The sequence below is a fragment of the Colobus angolensis genome, unplaced genomic scaffold, assembly GCF_000951035.1.
Source record: "Colobus angolensis palliatus isolate OR3802 unplaced genomic scaffold, Cang.pa_1.0 Scaffold67, whole genome shotgun sequence".
NCBI lineage: Eukaryota > Metazoa > Chordata > Mammalia > Primates > Cercopithecidae > Colobus > Colobus angolensis.
The window spans coordinates 5,894,674-5,906,819 of NW_012120376.1; the positions used below are offsets into that span (position 1 = coordinate 5,894,674).

The 12,146-nt window shown below is 56.9% G+C and overlaps 1 protein-coding gene across 2 annotated transcripts in view; it reads left to right on the forward strand.

The window, feature by feature from the left end:
- AGAP2 (ArfGAP with GTPase domain, ankyrin repeat and PH domain 2) overlaps positions 1–11,815 on the forward strand; it is a 16,544-nt gene extending 4,729 nt beyond the window's left edge. Inside the window, exons 1-19 of one of the 2 annotated variants that reach the window (XM_011925990.1) lie at positions 261–702; positions 2,354–2,412; positions 3,207–3,294; positions 3,485–3,570; positions 3,716–3,863; positions 4,908–5,042; positions 5,353–5,462; positions 5,898–6,056; positions 6,228–6,314; positions 6,401–6,505; positions 6,918–7,080; positions 7,265–7,381; positions 8,115–8,243; positions 9,493–9,552; positions 9,785–9,933; positions 10,102–10,192; positions 10,303–10,525; positions 10,656–10,911; positions 11,091–11,815. In XM_011925990.1, coding sequence (XP_011781380.1) covers positions 564–702; positions 2,354–2,412; positions 3,207–3,294; positions 3,485–3,570; positions 3,716–3,863; positions 4,908–5,042; positions 5,353–5,462; positions 5,898–6,056; positions 6,228–6,314; positions 6,401–6,505; positions 6,918–7,080; positions 7,265–7,381; positions 8,115–8,243; positions 9,493–9,552; positions 9,785–9,933; positions 10,102–10,192; positions 10,303–10,525; positions 10,656–10,911; positions 11,091–11,333 — 2,547 coding nt within the window. In that variant the 5' untranslated portion in view covers positions 261–563 and the 3' untranslated portion in view covers positions 11,334–11,815. Of the gene's footprint in view, positions 1–260; positions 703–2,353; positions 2,413–3,206; positions 3,295–3,484; positions 3,571–3,715; positions 3,864–4,907; positions 5,043–5,352; positions 5,463–5,897; positions 6,057–6,227; positions 6,315–6,400; positions 6,506–6,917; positions 7,081–7,261; positions 7,382–8,114; positions 8,244–9,492; positions 9,553–9,784; positions 9,934–10,101; positions 10,193–10,302; positions 10,526–10,655; positions 10,912–11,090 lie in introns of those variants that run through there. The other variant, XM_011925991.1, reaches the window with a different exon arrangement.
- Positions 11,816–12,146: the final 331 nt, after the last annotated feature.

Here is a 12,146-nt window from a genome sequence, read left to right on the forward strand (position 1 = left end):
AAGCCGGCGGGGGCAAGGGCGCGGGTAGCCGCCTGTCTCCGCACCCTGGCACCGGCAGCCGGAGGCTCAAGGTGGCGCCTCCTCCGCCGGCTCCCAAGCCTTGCAAAACCGTGACCACGAGTGGAGCCAAAGCCGGCGGGGGCAAGGGCGCGGGTAGCCGCCTGTCATGGCCCGAAAGCGAGGGCAAGCCCAGGGTCAAGGGGTCAAAGAGCAGCGCAGGGACTGGAGCTTCTGCCTCTGCCGCCGCCACCGCCGCCGCCGCCGAGGGAGGGGGCGCTACAGCTGCGACCTCTGGTGGGGTTGGGGCTGGGGCCGGAGCCCGAGGGAAGTTGTCTCCTCGGAAAGGCAAGAGTAAGACCTTGGACAACAGTGACTTGCATCCGGGACAGCCTGCCGGTTCTCCTCCTCCGCTAACCCTGCCACCAACTCCGACTCCAGCCGCTGCTGTCACCGCCGCTTCCGCGCAGCCCCCTGGGCCTGCACCTCCAATCACTCTGGAGCCTCCAGCTCCAGGGCTGAAACGGGGCCGGGAGGGGGGCCGAGCGTCCACTCGTGATCGCAAGATGCTCAAGTTTATCAGCGGCATCTTCACCAAGAGCACAGGAGGGCCTCCTGGCTCCGGGCCCCTTCCCGGACCCCCCAGCCTGTCTTCTGGCAGCGGGTCCAGGGAGCTGCTGGGCGCCGAGCTCCGCGCTTCCCCTAGTGAGTTGAGTCAGGGCTGGAGAACACGAAGGGAAGGGTACCTGGAATGCTCAGCTTGGGGTGGAGGAGCGAGGTGCAGGAGACTAGGGAAGCTTTTCTCTGGGGTGGGCGGATGAACCAAGCTCACTCCTCTGCCAAGGATTGGGGCAAAGAATAGGAGTCCTGAAGCGGGGTGAGTAGCTACATTGTGCGACATGAGAAATGACTTGATTTCAGAGGGACTAAGAGAGCCTCAGAGCTTTCTGGGAAAATAATGCCCTTGGTCAGAGCGACTAGAAAATTGCTCCCAGAGAAGCCCAGGACCCCACTTCCAGCCTCAGCTGAACTCTGGGAGCATGGAAACGGGGATTTGCCGTAATTAGAAGGACGTTGAAGATGAAGGGGATGAGGAAGCCTCAGTTTCCCCTGAGCACTTGGGGCAGGTGGCATGACAGTGACCTTGCAGGCAGCTTCTAGCCAGGGACCAGTCGTCCCCTGGACTGAGAGCAGGCTAGTGATGTTTTCCGTGCGGTGAAGGTAGATTGAGCGGTACGCGAGTGTGCGGGGGCTGGAACGTGCATAATATTTAAATGTGAGGTGGGGGGGGATAGGAAGCCTCACTTCCCCCATTGCCAGCCCCCTCCCCAGAGCCGCACTGAAACCCACCCGGGGCTGACCCCGGAGTGAGTCAGTGGGAGCGGAACTGCTGCAAAGGCAATCCGTACCCTGGGAGACTTGGGAGGCGGTACGGGGAAGGTAGTGTTTTTTACGGGGGCAGGGTGTCTATTATTATTACTATTTTCTTACTGGAGGAGATAAGCAGGAGACTCTTGGTTCGGCTCACACTCCCGGGAGAGGAGGCGGGTCCGGGAGCGGAGGCGGCCCCTGGGGTTTGGCTCCAGAGCGGGTGGGAGCAGATGGCTCCGGATCCCAGAGTTCCCGCCGCAGCTGCGGCGCCCCGGGAACGTCCGGCCGGTGTCAGGCGCGGGGGCTGGACCCGGCGGGCGGAAGGAGCATCCTTTCCCCCAGGCCTGTGGCTTCTCTTGGCCAGGCGATGGAGCCCTTCCCCACAGTTCTTTTGGAGGGCGTTTGTGGGGAGGGTGTGGGAGATGGAGGCATAGGAAAATCCTAGCCCTTTCCCTTGGGTTGTGGGGAGGGGTACAGGGCCACCGTGCCGTTTGACCTTGAAGAAGGGGAGGGAAACCCCTCACCTCAGTTTCTGTTCTGTGGAATGGAGGTTGGGGAAGACACACTCTCTTCTATGTTTCAGCACCTCCTCTCAGGGTCTGCCCTCGGAACCAGTGGGTTAGGGAGGAGCTCCTCTTCTATTCTTTTTCCAGAGGGAAGAACCTGCCACTGTCAGAGCCCTGGTCTCCCTGTCTGGGGCCGGGACCCGCGTTTGGGGATGTGCTTTAAGGGAGATGCCAACTGAAGTATTTTTGTCTTGCTAGCTCCGTTGCTAAGCAACCACTGAGCGGCAGCAACAGCTGGGGGAGAGCGGCTGGGATGGGAGGCCTGGGGACCACCCTCAAACCTGTCTGTACCACACACCTCTCCAGTGCAGGCAGGGTTCAGGGGGTTTGGAAAGCTGCAGAGGGAGGAGGGGTGGCTCAGTGTTGGGGGTCCTCCTGAGCCAGGAGCCTCCCCTCTTACTGCCCTTCTCCCATTACAGAGGCTGTGATCAATAGCCAGGAATGGACTTTGAGCCGCTCCATTCCTGAACTGCGCCTGGTAGGTATCCCAGTCCCTTGCCTATAGGGAAGGCTGACCTCCCACCCACTGCACTCTCAGCTCTCTCCCTTCACCTCTCCTTTTCTCTCTCTCTCTCTGAGAATAGGGAATCGTTTTCCAGTTCTTCTGAGAGTCTACCTTCATAGCACCAACCTGGGAATTTGCTACATCTTCCTCACAAGATTTTCCCTCTCTAGTCTTTACGCAGCCATCCCCTTTTTCCTGTTTGTTCATGGTCCTCCTCCAGGCTTCTCACTTCTGGCATCTGCCCTTTGGCCTTCATGTTGTGTTGCCTAGAATTGGGTAAAGTTTTCCAACTACTGCCTAGAGCTGTGACATGCTACAAACACACACACACAGACACACACACACACACACGTCTAGTTTGTTTTCTAAACAACCCAACACACACGAAAAAACGTACTGAATTGCTAACATTCTTCAGCTTGTGCTCCACTTTGAGCTTGGGATCATTTCTTACCACACTCATGCCCTGATCCTCCCAACTACTCCGATCCCCCCAGCTGCTCTGATACTCCCAACTGCTCCGATCCCCCCAGCTGCTCTGATCCTCTCAAATGCTCGGATCCCTCCAGCTGCTCTGATCCTCCCAGCTGCTCCGATCCCCCCAGCTGCTCTGATCTTCCCAGCTGCTCTTTCTGGAATGACTGTCATCCAGGCGCTGTAGGGCCTGCTTGGATGATTTATCTCTCTGGGTTTTCTGGAGTGTCCAGACCCACGCATCCTGCCTTCTCTTACATCCCACAATTTCTGCTCCACATCCTTGCCCTCAGGGTGTGCTGGGCGACGCCAGGAGTGGGAAGTCATCGCTCATCCACCGATTCCTGACCGGTTCATACCAGGTGCTGGAGAAGACAGAGAGTGAGTTCTCAAGAGCCATAGTAAGCTAACAATTGGGGTTAGGGATCCAGGAGTGAGATCAATGATTAGGTAGGTATGGAGACCGGGGCGGGGGAAGGATGAGGCCATAATAGCAAAAGCACTGGGAGCATGGGGAGGTTTGGTGACCTGTCACCTCTGACCTATTACCCTTTCCAACTCTTCTGTACAGGTGAGCAGTACAAGAAAGAGATGTTGGTGGATGGGCAGACACATCTGGTGCTAATCCGAGAGGAAGCTGGGGCACCTGATGCCAAGGTGAGGGTGGAGGTGGTGGGGGACAGGCTGGCTGGGGTCAGCACTGGCCAAGGGAGAGGGCTCTGGTTTCCCAGGTCTCCATCTGGATTGGGTCCAGAGGAGTAGACCTGCCTGACTTTCCATTTGCTCCCTCACTCCCCGCAAGTTCTCAGGCTGGGCAGATGCTGTGATCTTCGTCTTCAGCCTGGAGGATGAGAACAGTTTCCAGGCTGTGAGCTGTCTCCATGGGCAGCTGAGTTCCCTTCGTGGGGAGGGACGAGGAGGCCTGGCCTTGGCACTGGTGGGGACACAAGGTAAGGAGGGGTTAGGAAAGCACTGCTTTCAAGGGAGGCCCTGAGGAGGCTACTGGGATATTGCTCAACATGGGTGAGAACTTGGTAAGGTGTGGAAACGGCCACTTGGATTACAGTACTCTTCTGGAGGGAGTCTGGTCTCCAAATAAGGGAGTCATGAAACCAAACAATAACTTCCTAAGGTCTGAGCAGAGAAAAGGGGATCTCCAGGGAAGAAAGGGCAGCTATAGTAGCCATCTCCTTGCCTCTCCTGAAATGTCACCTACCTTGTGTTCTGACATTGCCATTTCCCGGTGCCACCATCACAAGACACAGAAAATCTCAAGTCCTAGTGTGGATGGGAAACCTTTTCCATCTTCCTTTTTGCAACAGCTAGGTCAGACTGGCACCTTTTAAAGGAACTTATCCAAAAACAAAGCGAAAACACAAAGGAAATGATGAAAAGAAGAGAGCAGAAAACCTTTTAATTCTCAAAGAAGTGACTCAGAGGCTCCCAGACTCTGCCAGGGCCAGGAAATGCTTTTCCAGCACTCCCTTGTGTCGAGCTGGTGGGACTTGGTCTGGATGCCTGTTCTGCTGGTGCCTGCCTCCACCTGTTGCTTGCCTCCTGGTTTCTTGCTGCAGAGTGGGCAGTCCAGCCATGACCCATGGGTACCCAACCTTTTCCTAGTTCACAAGCTGGTGTCCTCCCACCAGTTCAGATTTCGATGGATTTGCAGGGCAGGGTGATTATTGCTCGCACCTGGGTCTCAGCTATGTAGACCTTGTCAGGAAGCACCACTCAGTATTCTTTGAGGACCCCCCCCACACACACACACACACAGCTCACCCATCCTATTCATACACAGCTAGGTGTGTGAACTGGGCCCAGTACTCAGAAAGGGCTTATGTACTCTCATTCCACCTGGTCACAGAAAAGATGATCTCTCACACCCTATCCCCAGTGGGCCCAGCCTGAGGGCCCAGCACAGGGATAAGGGAATCGTGAAAAATCGAACAAGGCGGGGCTCCTTCTTCAATCCTGTCCCTTTCCTATCCCATCAGACAGGATCAGTGCTTCCTCCCCTCGGGTGGTGGGAGATGCTCGTGCCAGAGCTCTGTGTGCGGACATGAAACGCTGCAGCTACTATGAGACCTGTGCAACCTATGGGCTTAATGTGGATCGGGTCTTCCAGGAGGGTGAGTGTGGTGATCTCCAGTATATGTGGGAAGCCAGAGCAAGGGGCCTGGCATCCAGGCCTCTCTCTGTGACTGAGAGGAAATTAGCCTTTGTGGGAAGGAGGAGAGATCGGGGAGGCCAGAGTTTTGCTTAATAGTCACAAGGTCTTTCTGGGCTGGAGGAGCTGCCAAGGCCACAGGTGGCATGGAGGCTGCAGTGACAAGGAAGTTGGGTCCTGTGTTGTCTACTGGGGATTTATCAAAGCTGGGCATGGAAGGGTGGTCTTGGACATCTGGCCTGCTCACACCTCCTTCCCTCAACTCCCCTCAGTGGCCCAGAAGGTGGTGACCTTGCGCAAGCAGCAACAGCTTCTGGCTGCCTGCAAGTCCCTGCCCAGCTCCCCAAGCCACTCAGCTGCATCCACTCCGGTAGCTGGCCAGGTGAGTTGGGGTTTCAGAGTCTGCAGAGGGGCTGGTAAGATGCAGAAGGGCTGGGGATCCTAGGACAGGTACAGAGTACCCAAGGAGGTTCAGGGAGTGGGGAAACAGATGGAAATGGCAGTGAAACTATTGGCAGAAAGTGCATTGGACTGGAAGTCAACCAGATTTGAGACATCATTTGCAGTGTCCTTAAGCAACTCACCTAACCTCCCAAGGCTATCAGGAAGATTGTATGACATAATACTTGTGATTCAACCTTTGCAACATTTAAAGCACTGTCACAATGTTAGTGAGGATTTAAAAAATTATTAATGACAATATAAATAAATGGTGAGGTGATCAAGGAATGTCTCAAATTCCCCATAACTAGATATGAGTGTAGCTTGGTAGGGTAGGGGGAATCTCAGCTCTGCTGACTCTTCCATATGCTCCCAGGCTAGTAACGGGGGCCACACTAGCGACTACTCTTCTTCTCTCCCATCCTCACCGAATGTTGGTCACCGGGAGCTCCGAGCCGAGGCAGCTGCAGTGGCTGGATTGAGCACCCCAGGGTCCCTGCACCGGGCAGCCAAGCGTAGGACCAGCCTTTTTGCGGTATTGGACATGGACATGCTGACCCCCATCCTCCTGTCCCCCATGACCTGCCCATCTTCCCTAGTCCCTAGACTCCTCTGTTGGGCCCTTCTTCATCTGTCTTCCTTATCCTCACATCAGTGTATCCCTCTATCCCTCCCCTCCTTAAACTGATTCCAATAACCATTCCAGAATCGTCGGGGTAGTGACTCTGAGAAACGGAGCTTGGATAGTCGGGGAGAGACAACAGGGAGTGGACGAGCCATCCCCATCAAACAGGTGAGTGGTCCAGGGGCTGGGGCAGGCTAGGGGCAGCTGGTCTTAGTTGGCTTTTTTCCCCCCATGTGTCTTTTCACTTTCTCCAGAGCTTCCTACTAAAACGAAGTGGCAATTCCTTGAACAAAGAATGGAAGAAGAAATATGTAACCCTGTCCAGTAATGGCTTTCTACTCTACCACCCCAGCATTAACGTGAGTGGCAGAAACTGGGCCACACTGGCCAGCTTTGGATTTCCCTCAAGCTCTAACTGTCTGTGCCTCTGACAAAGCACTAACATCATTTCTAGGAAGTGCTAGTCCTGTTCACTTAAGTTTAGCAGGCATGTGTTAAGAGTCTGCCATGTGCCCATGCCAGGAATGTAAAGGTAAATGCATTGCCCCAGGAACTTGTAGTCTAGTGGGAGAGCACCCAGGAAGGAAATGCTTCCTGGAGGAGACAATGCTGGATCAAGTCTGATGGGCCCGTCCCCTAGATGTTCATCACAACCCATTTGGCCCCCAAGGCCCCCTCTCCAGTCCCTCTCTATTCTGTAACATATTAACCGCTTTCCAGCATACCAAGGACCCCAACCTTCCCTACACTCTCGGCCCTGTACCCCTCCAGGATTACATCCACAGTACTCACGGCAAGGAGATGGACTTGCTGCGAACAACAGTCAAAGTCCCGGGCAAGCGGCCCCCGAGGGCCATCTCTGCGTTTGGCCCCTCAGCCAGCATCAACGGACTCGTCAAGGACATGAGCACTGTCCAGATGGGCGAAGGCCCCGGTGAGTAGGGCTTATGACATAGGAGCAGGAGAGACGCCAGGGCTGGGGAAAAGGAGGAGTAAGAGGGAAGTGGGGGCTGTCACTGGGCGAGTAGGAAGCTGGGTGATAAAGAGGGACCATGTAAGGAATGGGGCCAGAAGAAAGAGAGGCTCACTGAGGTTTCATCTTCTTTTTCTGACAGAAGTCACTACTCCCATGCCAAGCCCCAGCCCCAGCCCTAGTTCCCTGCAGCCACCACCAGATCAGACATCCAAGCACCTGCTGAAGCCAGACCGGAATTTGGCCCGAGCCCTCAGCACAGGTCAGTGGGGATGAAATTCCATCCGCTGTCTTCTACACCCAAATAGGGTGGGTGCGGGAAATGAATTTGGGGTGAAGGCTTGGAGGTTGGAATAAATGCATGAGTGAACACATGGAGCCCCACACATGAACACCAAGCTCAGTCATACCATGTCTATCATAATGGTTAAGACAAGTGGACTCTAACGTCAGCTGCCTGAGCTTGAATCCTGGCTTGCCACATGGGCAAGTTACTTGACCTCTCCATGCCTCAGTTTCCTCATCTGTAACATGGAAATAATAGTTTCTACCTCAGAGGGTTGCTTTGAGGTTTAAACAAACTGAGAATATTGTCTAGTACGTAGTCAGTCATGTTTGACATGTTTGAAAAAATATATATATATAGTATGCAAATGACACATTGTAAACAGATGATCCTCACAACAGTTTTGTCAGGTCAAGACTATTATTCTTATTTCAGAGATAAAGAAACTGAGGCTCAGAAGATTAAGTGCCTTGCTCAAGGTCTTAAAGCCAGTAAGTAAGTGGTAGAACCAGGATCTGAGTGCAGGTCTGACTCTAAACCTCTCATCTGCCTGCCTCCCCAGGAATGATCAAGGGGGAACTCCTGGAGAGGGACAGTTGAGGAGGGGTGCCCTAAAATGCCAAAGCAGTTCAGGGAATGAGACAGGCTATCAAGAAATCAGGAAATATGTGGAGGGGGCTATTGAGGCAGCTGTGTCTTCCTCCCTAAGACTGTACCCCATCTGGAGACCTGAGCCCCCTGAGCCGAGAACCCCCTCCTTCTCCCATGGTGAAGAAACAGAGGAGGAAAAAATTGACAACACCATCCAAGACTGAAGGCTCGACTGGGCAGGCTGAAGGTGAGGCTCTGGCAGGCACTCCCACTCCCACCCAGAACCCTCATCCCCAACATCAGCTCCCCGGGCTAACTCCTGCAGCAGGAGGAAGTGCCTGAGCTGAGTGCTTGACGACCATTACCACTGCACACAACTTAGTGAAAGAGTGGGTGGACATCCCCCAGCCCCGTCCTTCTTGCCTTGTTCCCCAGCCAATTCCTTTCCCCAGCCCCTATTCTCAATGACGTCCATGTCTATAGCTCCTGCTCCCTCTCCTAAGGATGTTCTACTTCCTCTTCCTTCCCTCAACTCCACTTACCACCCTAGCCCCCGCACCCAGAAGCCCCCCACCCATCCGCAGTGACTCAGCCCCTGATCTCTGCATCTCCCACTGATTTCCCAAATCCTGGATTCTGTGACCACCCAGTCCCTTCTCCCGATAACTTACTTTCTTTCTTTCTTTTTTTTTTTTTTTCTGAGACGGAGTCTCGCTCTGTCACCCAGGCTGGAGTACAGTGGCGTGATCTTGGTTCACTGCAATCTCCGTCTCAGGGGTTCACGCCATTTCCCTGCCTCAGCCTTCCAAGTAGCTGGGACTACAGGTGCTCGCCACCACGCCTGGCTGATTTTTTTGTATTTTTTAGTAGAAATGGGGTTTCACTGTGTTAGCCAGGATGGTCTCGATCTCCTGACCTCGTGATCCGCCCGCCTCAGCCTCCCAAAGTCCTGGGATTACAGGTGGTGGGGATTACAGGCGTGAGCCACCGCACGCAGTCTTCTCCGGATAACTTTCTATTACCAAGTGCTCCCCAACAGCCCTTGACCATAGTGATCCTCATTCTTGTCCCTCAGTGATTCCCCACTCCCCCACTGCCACCAGCCCCAGGGCCCTCTCATCTCAGCCCTGCGCCCCAGCTTCTTCCCTCTTCCCCCGTGTTCACTCAGATCCTGACCCTCCCTTCTCCTCCCAGAGGCCCAGCTCCTCGCTGGTCTTGATAACCCATCCCTGCTGCCCCTGCTCTCTGCCGGGTGCTCAGACCCAGGTTCCAGATCTGCCTACTCTCATGGCTCTTGGCTTCTGCTCCACTCTGCTCCGGGGCCACTGACTTTAGTTCTGCTTTCTCTCCCCATCTGTCTGTCCTGCTTTGTCTCTGGCACTCTGTCACTCTCTCTCTCCATCTCTCCATCTACCTCTCTTTTTCTCCTTTCTTGGTCTCTCTTTCTCTGTTCTGCTCTCCATTCTATCTCTATCTCCTTCGCTTCGGGAAACCAGCCAAGCGCAAAATGTGGAAACTAAAATCCTTTGGTAGTTTAAGAAATATTTATAAAGCAGGTAACAAGTGGGGAGCCGGGAGGGGCGCTCAGCTGGGGTGCAGAAGGGTGGGGGTGCCCCCGCCTTCCCCTGCATGTGCTCGGGCTTCCTGCTGCCCCCCACCCTCTGCTTCCCCTACCCCCACTGCCCCACTCCCAGGGGCTCGGGATGGACATCAGGGAGGACGGGCTTGGGGAAGGCAGCCCCTGCTTGAACTCTGTCCCTTAATGACCCCATCCCATCCCCCACTCAGAGGAAAACTTTGAGTTCCTGATCGTGTCCAGCACGGGTCAGACGTGGCACTTTGAGGCAGCCAGTTTTGAGGAGCGGGATGCCTGGGTCCAGGCCATCGAGAGTCAGATCCTAGCCAGTCTACAGTGCTGTGAGAGCAGCAAGGTCAAGGTAAGAGTTTGAGGTGGGGTGGAGGACTGACCGCAGGAGCTGACCCTGGAGCTGACGGCCATTGGCAACTACACGGCCGAAGTCGTGTGGGAGGAGAGCAGAGGTGTCTGAGGAGAAGGGGGTGGGGCTTGGAGGCAGAATCAGTGCCAACCCAAACCCTCTCTGCAGCTGCGCACAGACAGCCAAAGCGAGGCCGTGGCCATCCAGGCGATCCGGAACGCCAAGGGGAATTCAATCTGCGTGGACTGCGGGGCCCCCAGTGAGTGCCAGGAGGCAGCGGAGGGGCTAGGGAGTGTGGTTCACTGGAGACGGTGAATGCCGGGGTGTGTGCTGCCCGGCTGGAAGCCGACCTCTACGCTCTGTCCGCAGACCCCACGTGGGCCAGCTTGAACCTGGGCGCCCTCATCTGCATCGAGTGTTCTGGCATCCACCGCAACCTGGGCACTCACCTGTCCCGCGTCCGCTCGCTGGATTTGGACGACTGGCCACGGGAGCTGACCCTGGTGCTGACGGCTATTGGCAACGACACGGCCAACCGCGTGTGGGAAAGCGACACGCGAGGCCGTGCCAAGCCCACGCGGGATTCTTCGCGGTAAGGGTGAGGGAACAGAGCGGGGGGAGGGTTGCTGATGGTGTGCGAGCCTAAGACGGTCCCTTGGGTAGGGGCAGAGGTCCTGGCTGGGGGTCCCTAGAGCCTTTTCAGTTGATCCCGGGTCTTGCAGGGAGGAGCGCGAGTCGTGGATTCGCGCCAAGTACGAGCAGCTGCTGTTCCTGGCGCCGCTGAGCACCACGGAGGAACCGCTGGGCCGCCAGCTGTGGGCCGCCGTGCAGGCCCAGGACGTGGCTACCGTTCTTCTGCTTTTGGCCCATGCGCGACACGGGCCGCTCGACACCAGCGTAGAGGACCCACAACTCCGCTCCCCACTCCACGTGGCTGCCGAGCTCGCCCACGTCGTCATCACGCAACTGCTGCTGTGGGTACGTCAGCTGGGGGGAGGAAAGGGGGTCTTTGAGGCCTCATCTCCGAAAACGCCTGGCGCGGGAAAGCCCGATCTTCACAGAGGGACCCCGGAAGTAGGCTTGACCATGTGGGGGAGGCGGTGCCGGGTGTGGGCGCCCTGGGGACGCGCGGTCACGCGGCCGTTTCCGCCCTCCAGTACGGCGCGGACGTGGCGGCCCGTGACGCCCAGGGCCGCACGGCGCTGTTCTACGCCCGCCAGGCTGGAAGCCAGCTGTGCGCCGACATCCTTCTCCAGCACGGTTGCCCGGGTGAGGGCGGCAGCGCGGCCACCACGCCCAGCGCGGCCACCACGCCCAGCATCACCGCCACGCCGAGCCCCCGCCGCCGGAGCAGCGCCGCTAGCGTGGGCCGCGCCGACGCCCCGGTTGCGCTGGTATAGTTGCCCAGTGGGAGAGACACCCCCACCCCCACGCGGGCTGGGCACGACCACACCGCGCGGACCGCTGGACAGACGCACCCACTCACCTCTCCGATCCGCACCCAGCCCCACGGGAGCACTTCCTACCCCCACGAGGGCACAGCCCCCACGCCTCCCAGAAGACACAAACTCACCTCCCTCTCCCCAACGAGGCATGGAGACCCCAGCTCAACACGCCCCCTCTCCACTGTTTCCACACTCGGATTGCTCTGGGTCTACCCGCTCGGGTTTCGCGGAATGGGACGTTCCCCGCGGTACGGGCTCCTAGGCGCTTGGACATGCCCGCTTGTGCCCCCTAGGGGCGGGAAGAAGACCCGGTCCTGCCCGAACTCAACAATCCCAGGGCGGGAGCCCATACCCAGGCTGGCTCCTGGGGCGACGCCACGCCAGAGGGAGGGTTTAGTACGTGGGAGGGCTAGCCCTGGGACTTGGGGCCAATATGGAGACCCTACCCCTTCCATACTCATCTCACTGCCCAGTGAAGGGGGCAAGGGCAGCGAGGGGCAGGACCCCTGCTGCTCATGGGGGTGGGGGGTTCCCAACCCTTTCCGTGAAAGGGACCGTGAGTAGTGGAAACCAGGACGTCCCCTTACACCCACCCATGGGTGGAAGCTAAAGAGTCCGGGGGGAGCCAAGAGTCTGGGTCCCTCCCACTACTATCTTGGGAGGGAGAAGGGATGTAGCAGGAGCGGGCTAAGGGGGCTAAGGGGGCCTTGTAATTTATTGCTTTGTTCCCCAACATGGGGGTGGGGTTGGGCAGGGGCGTGGGGAGGG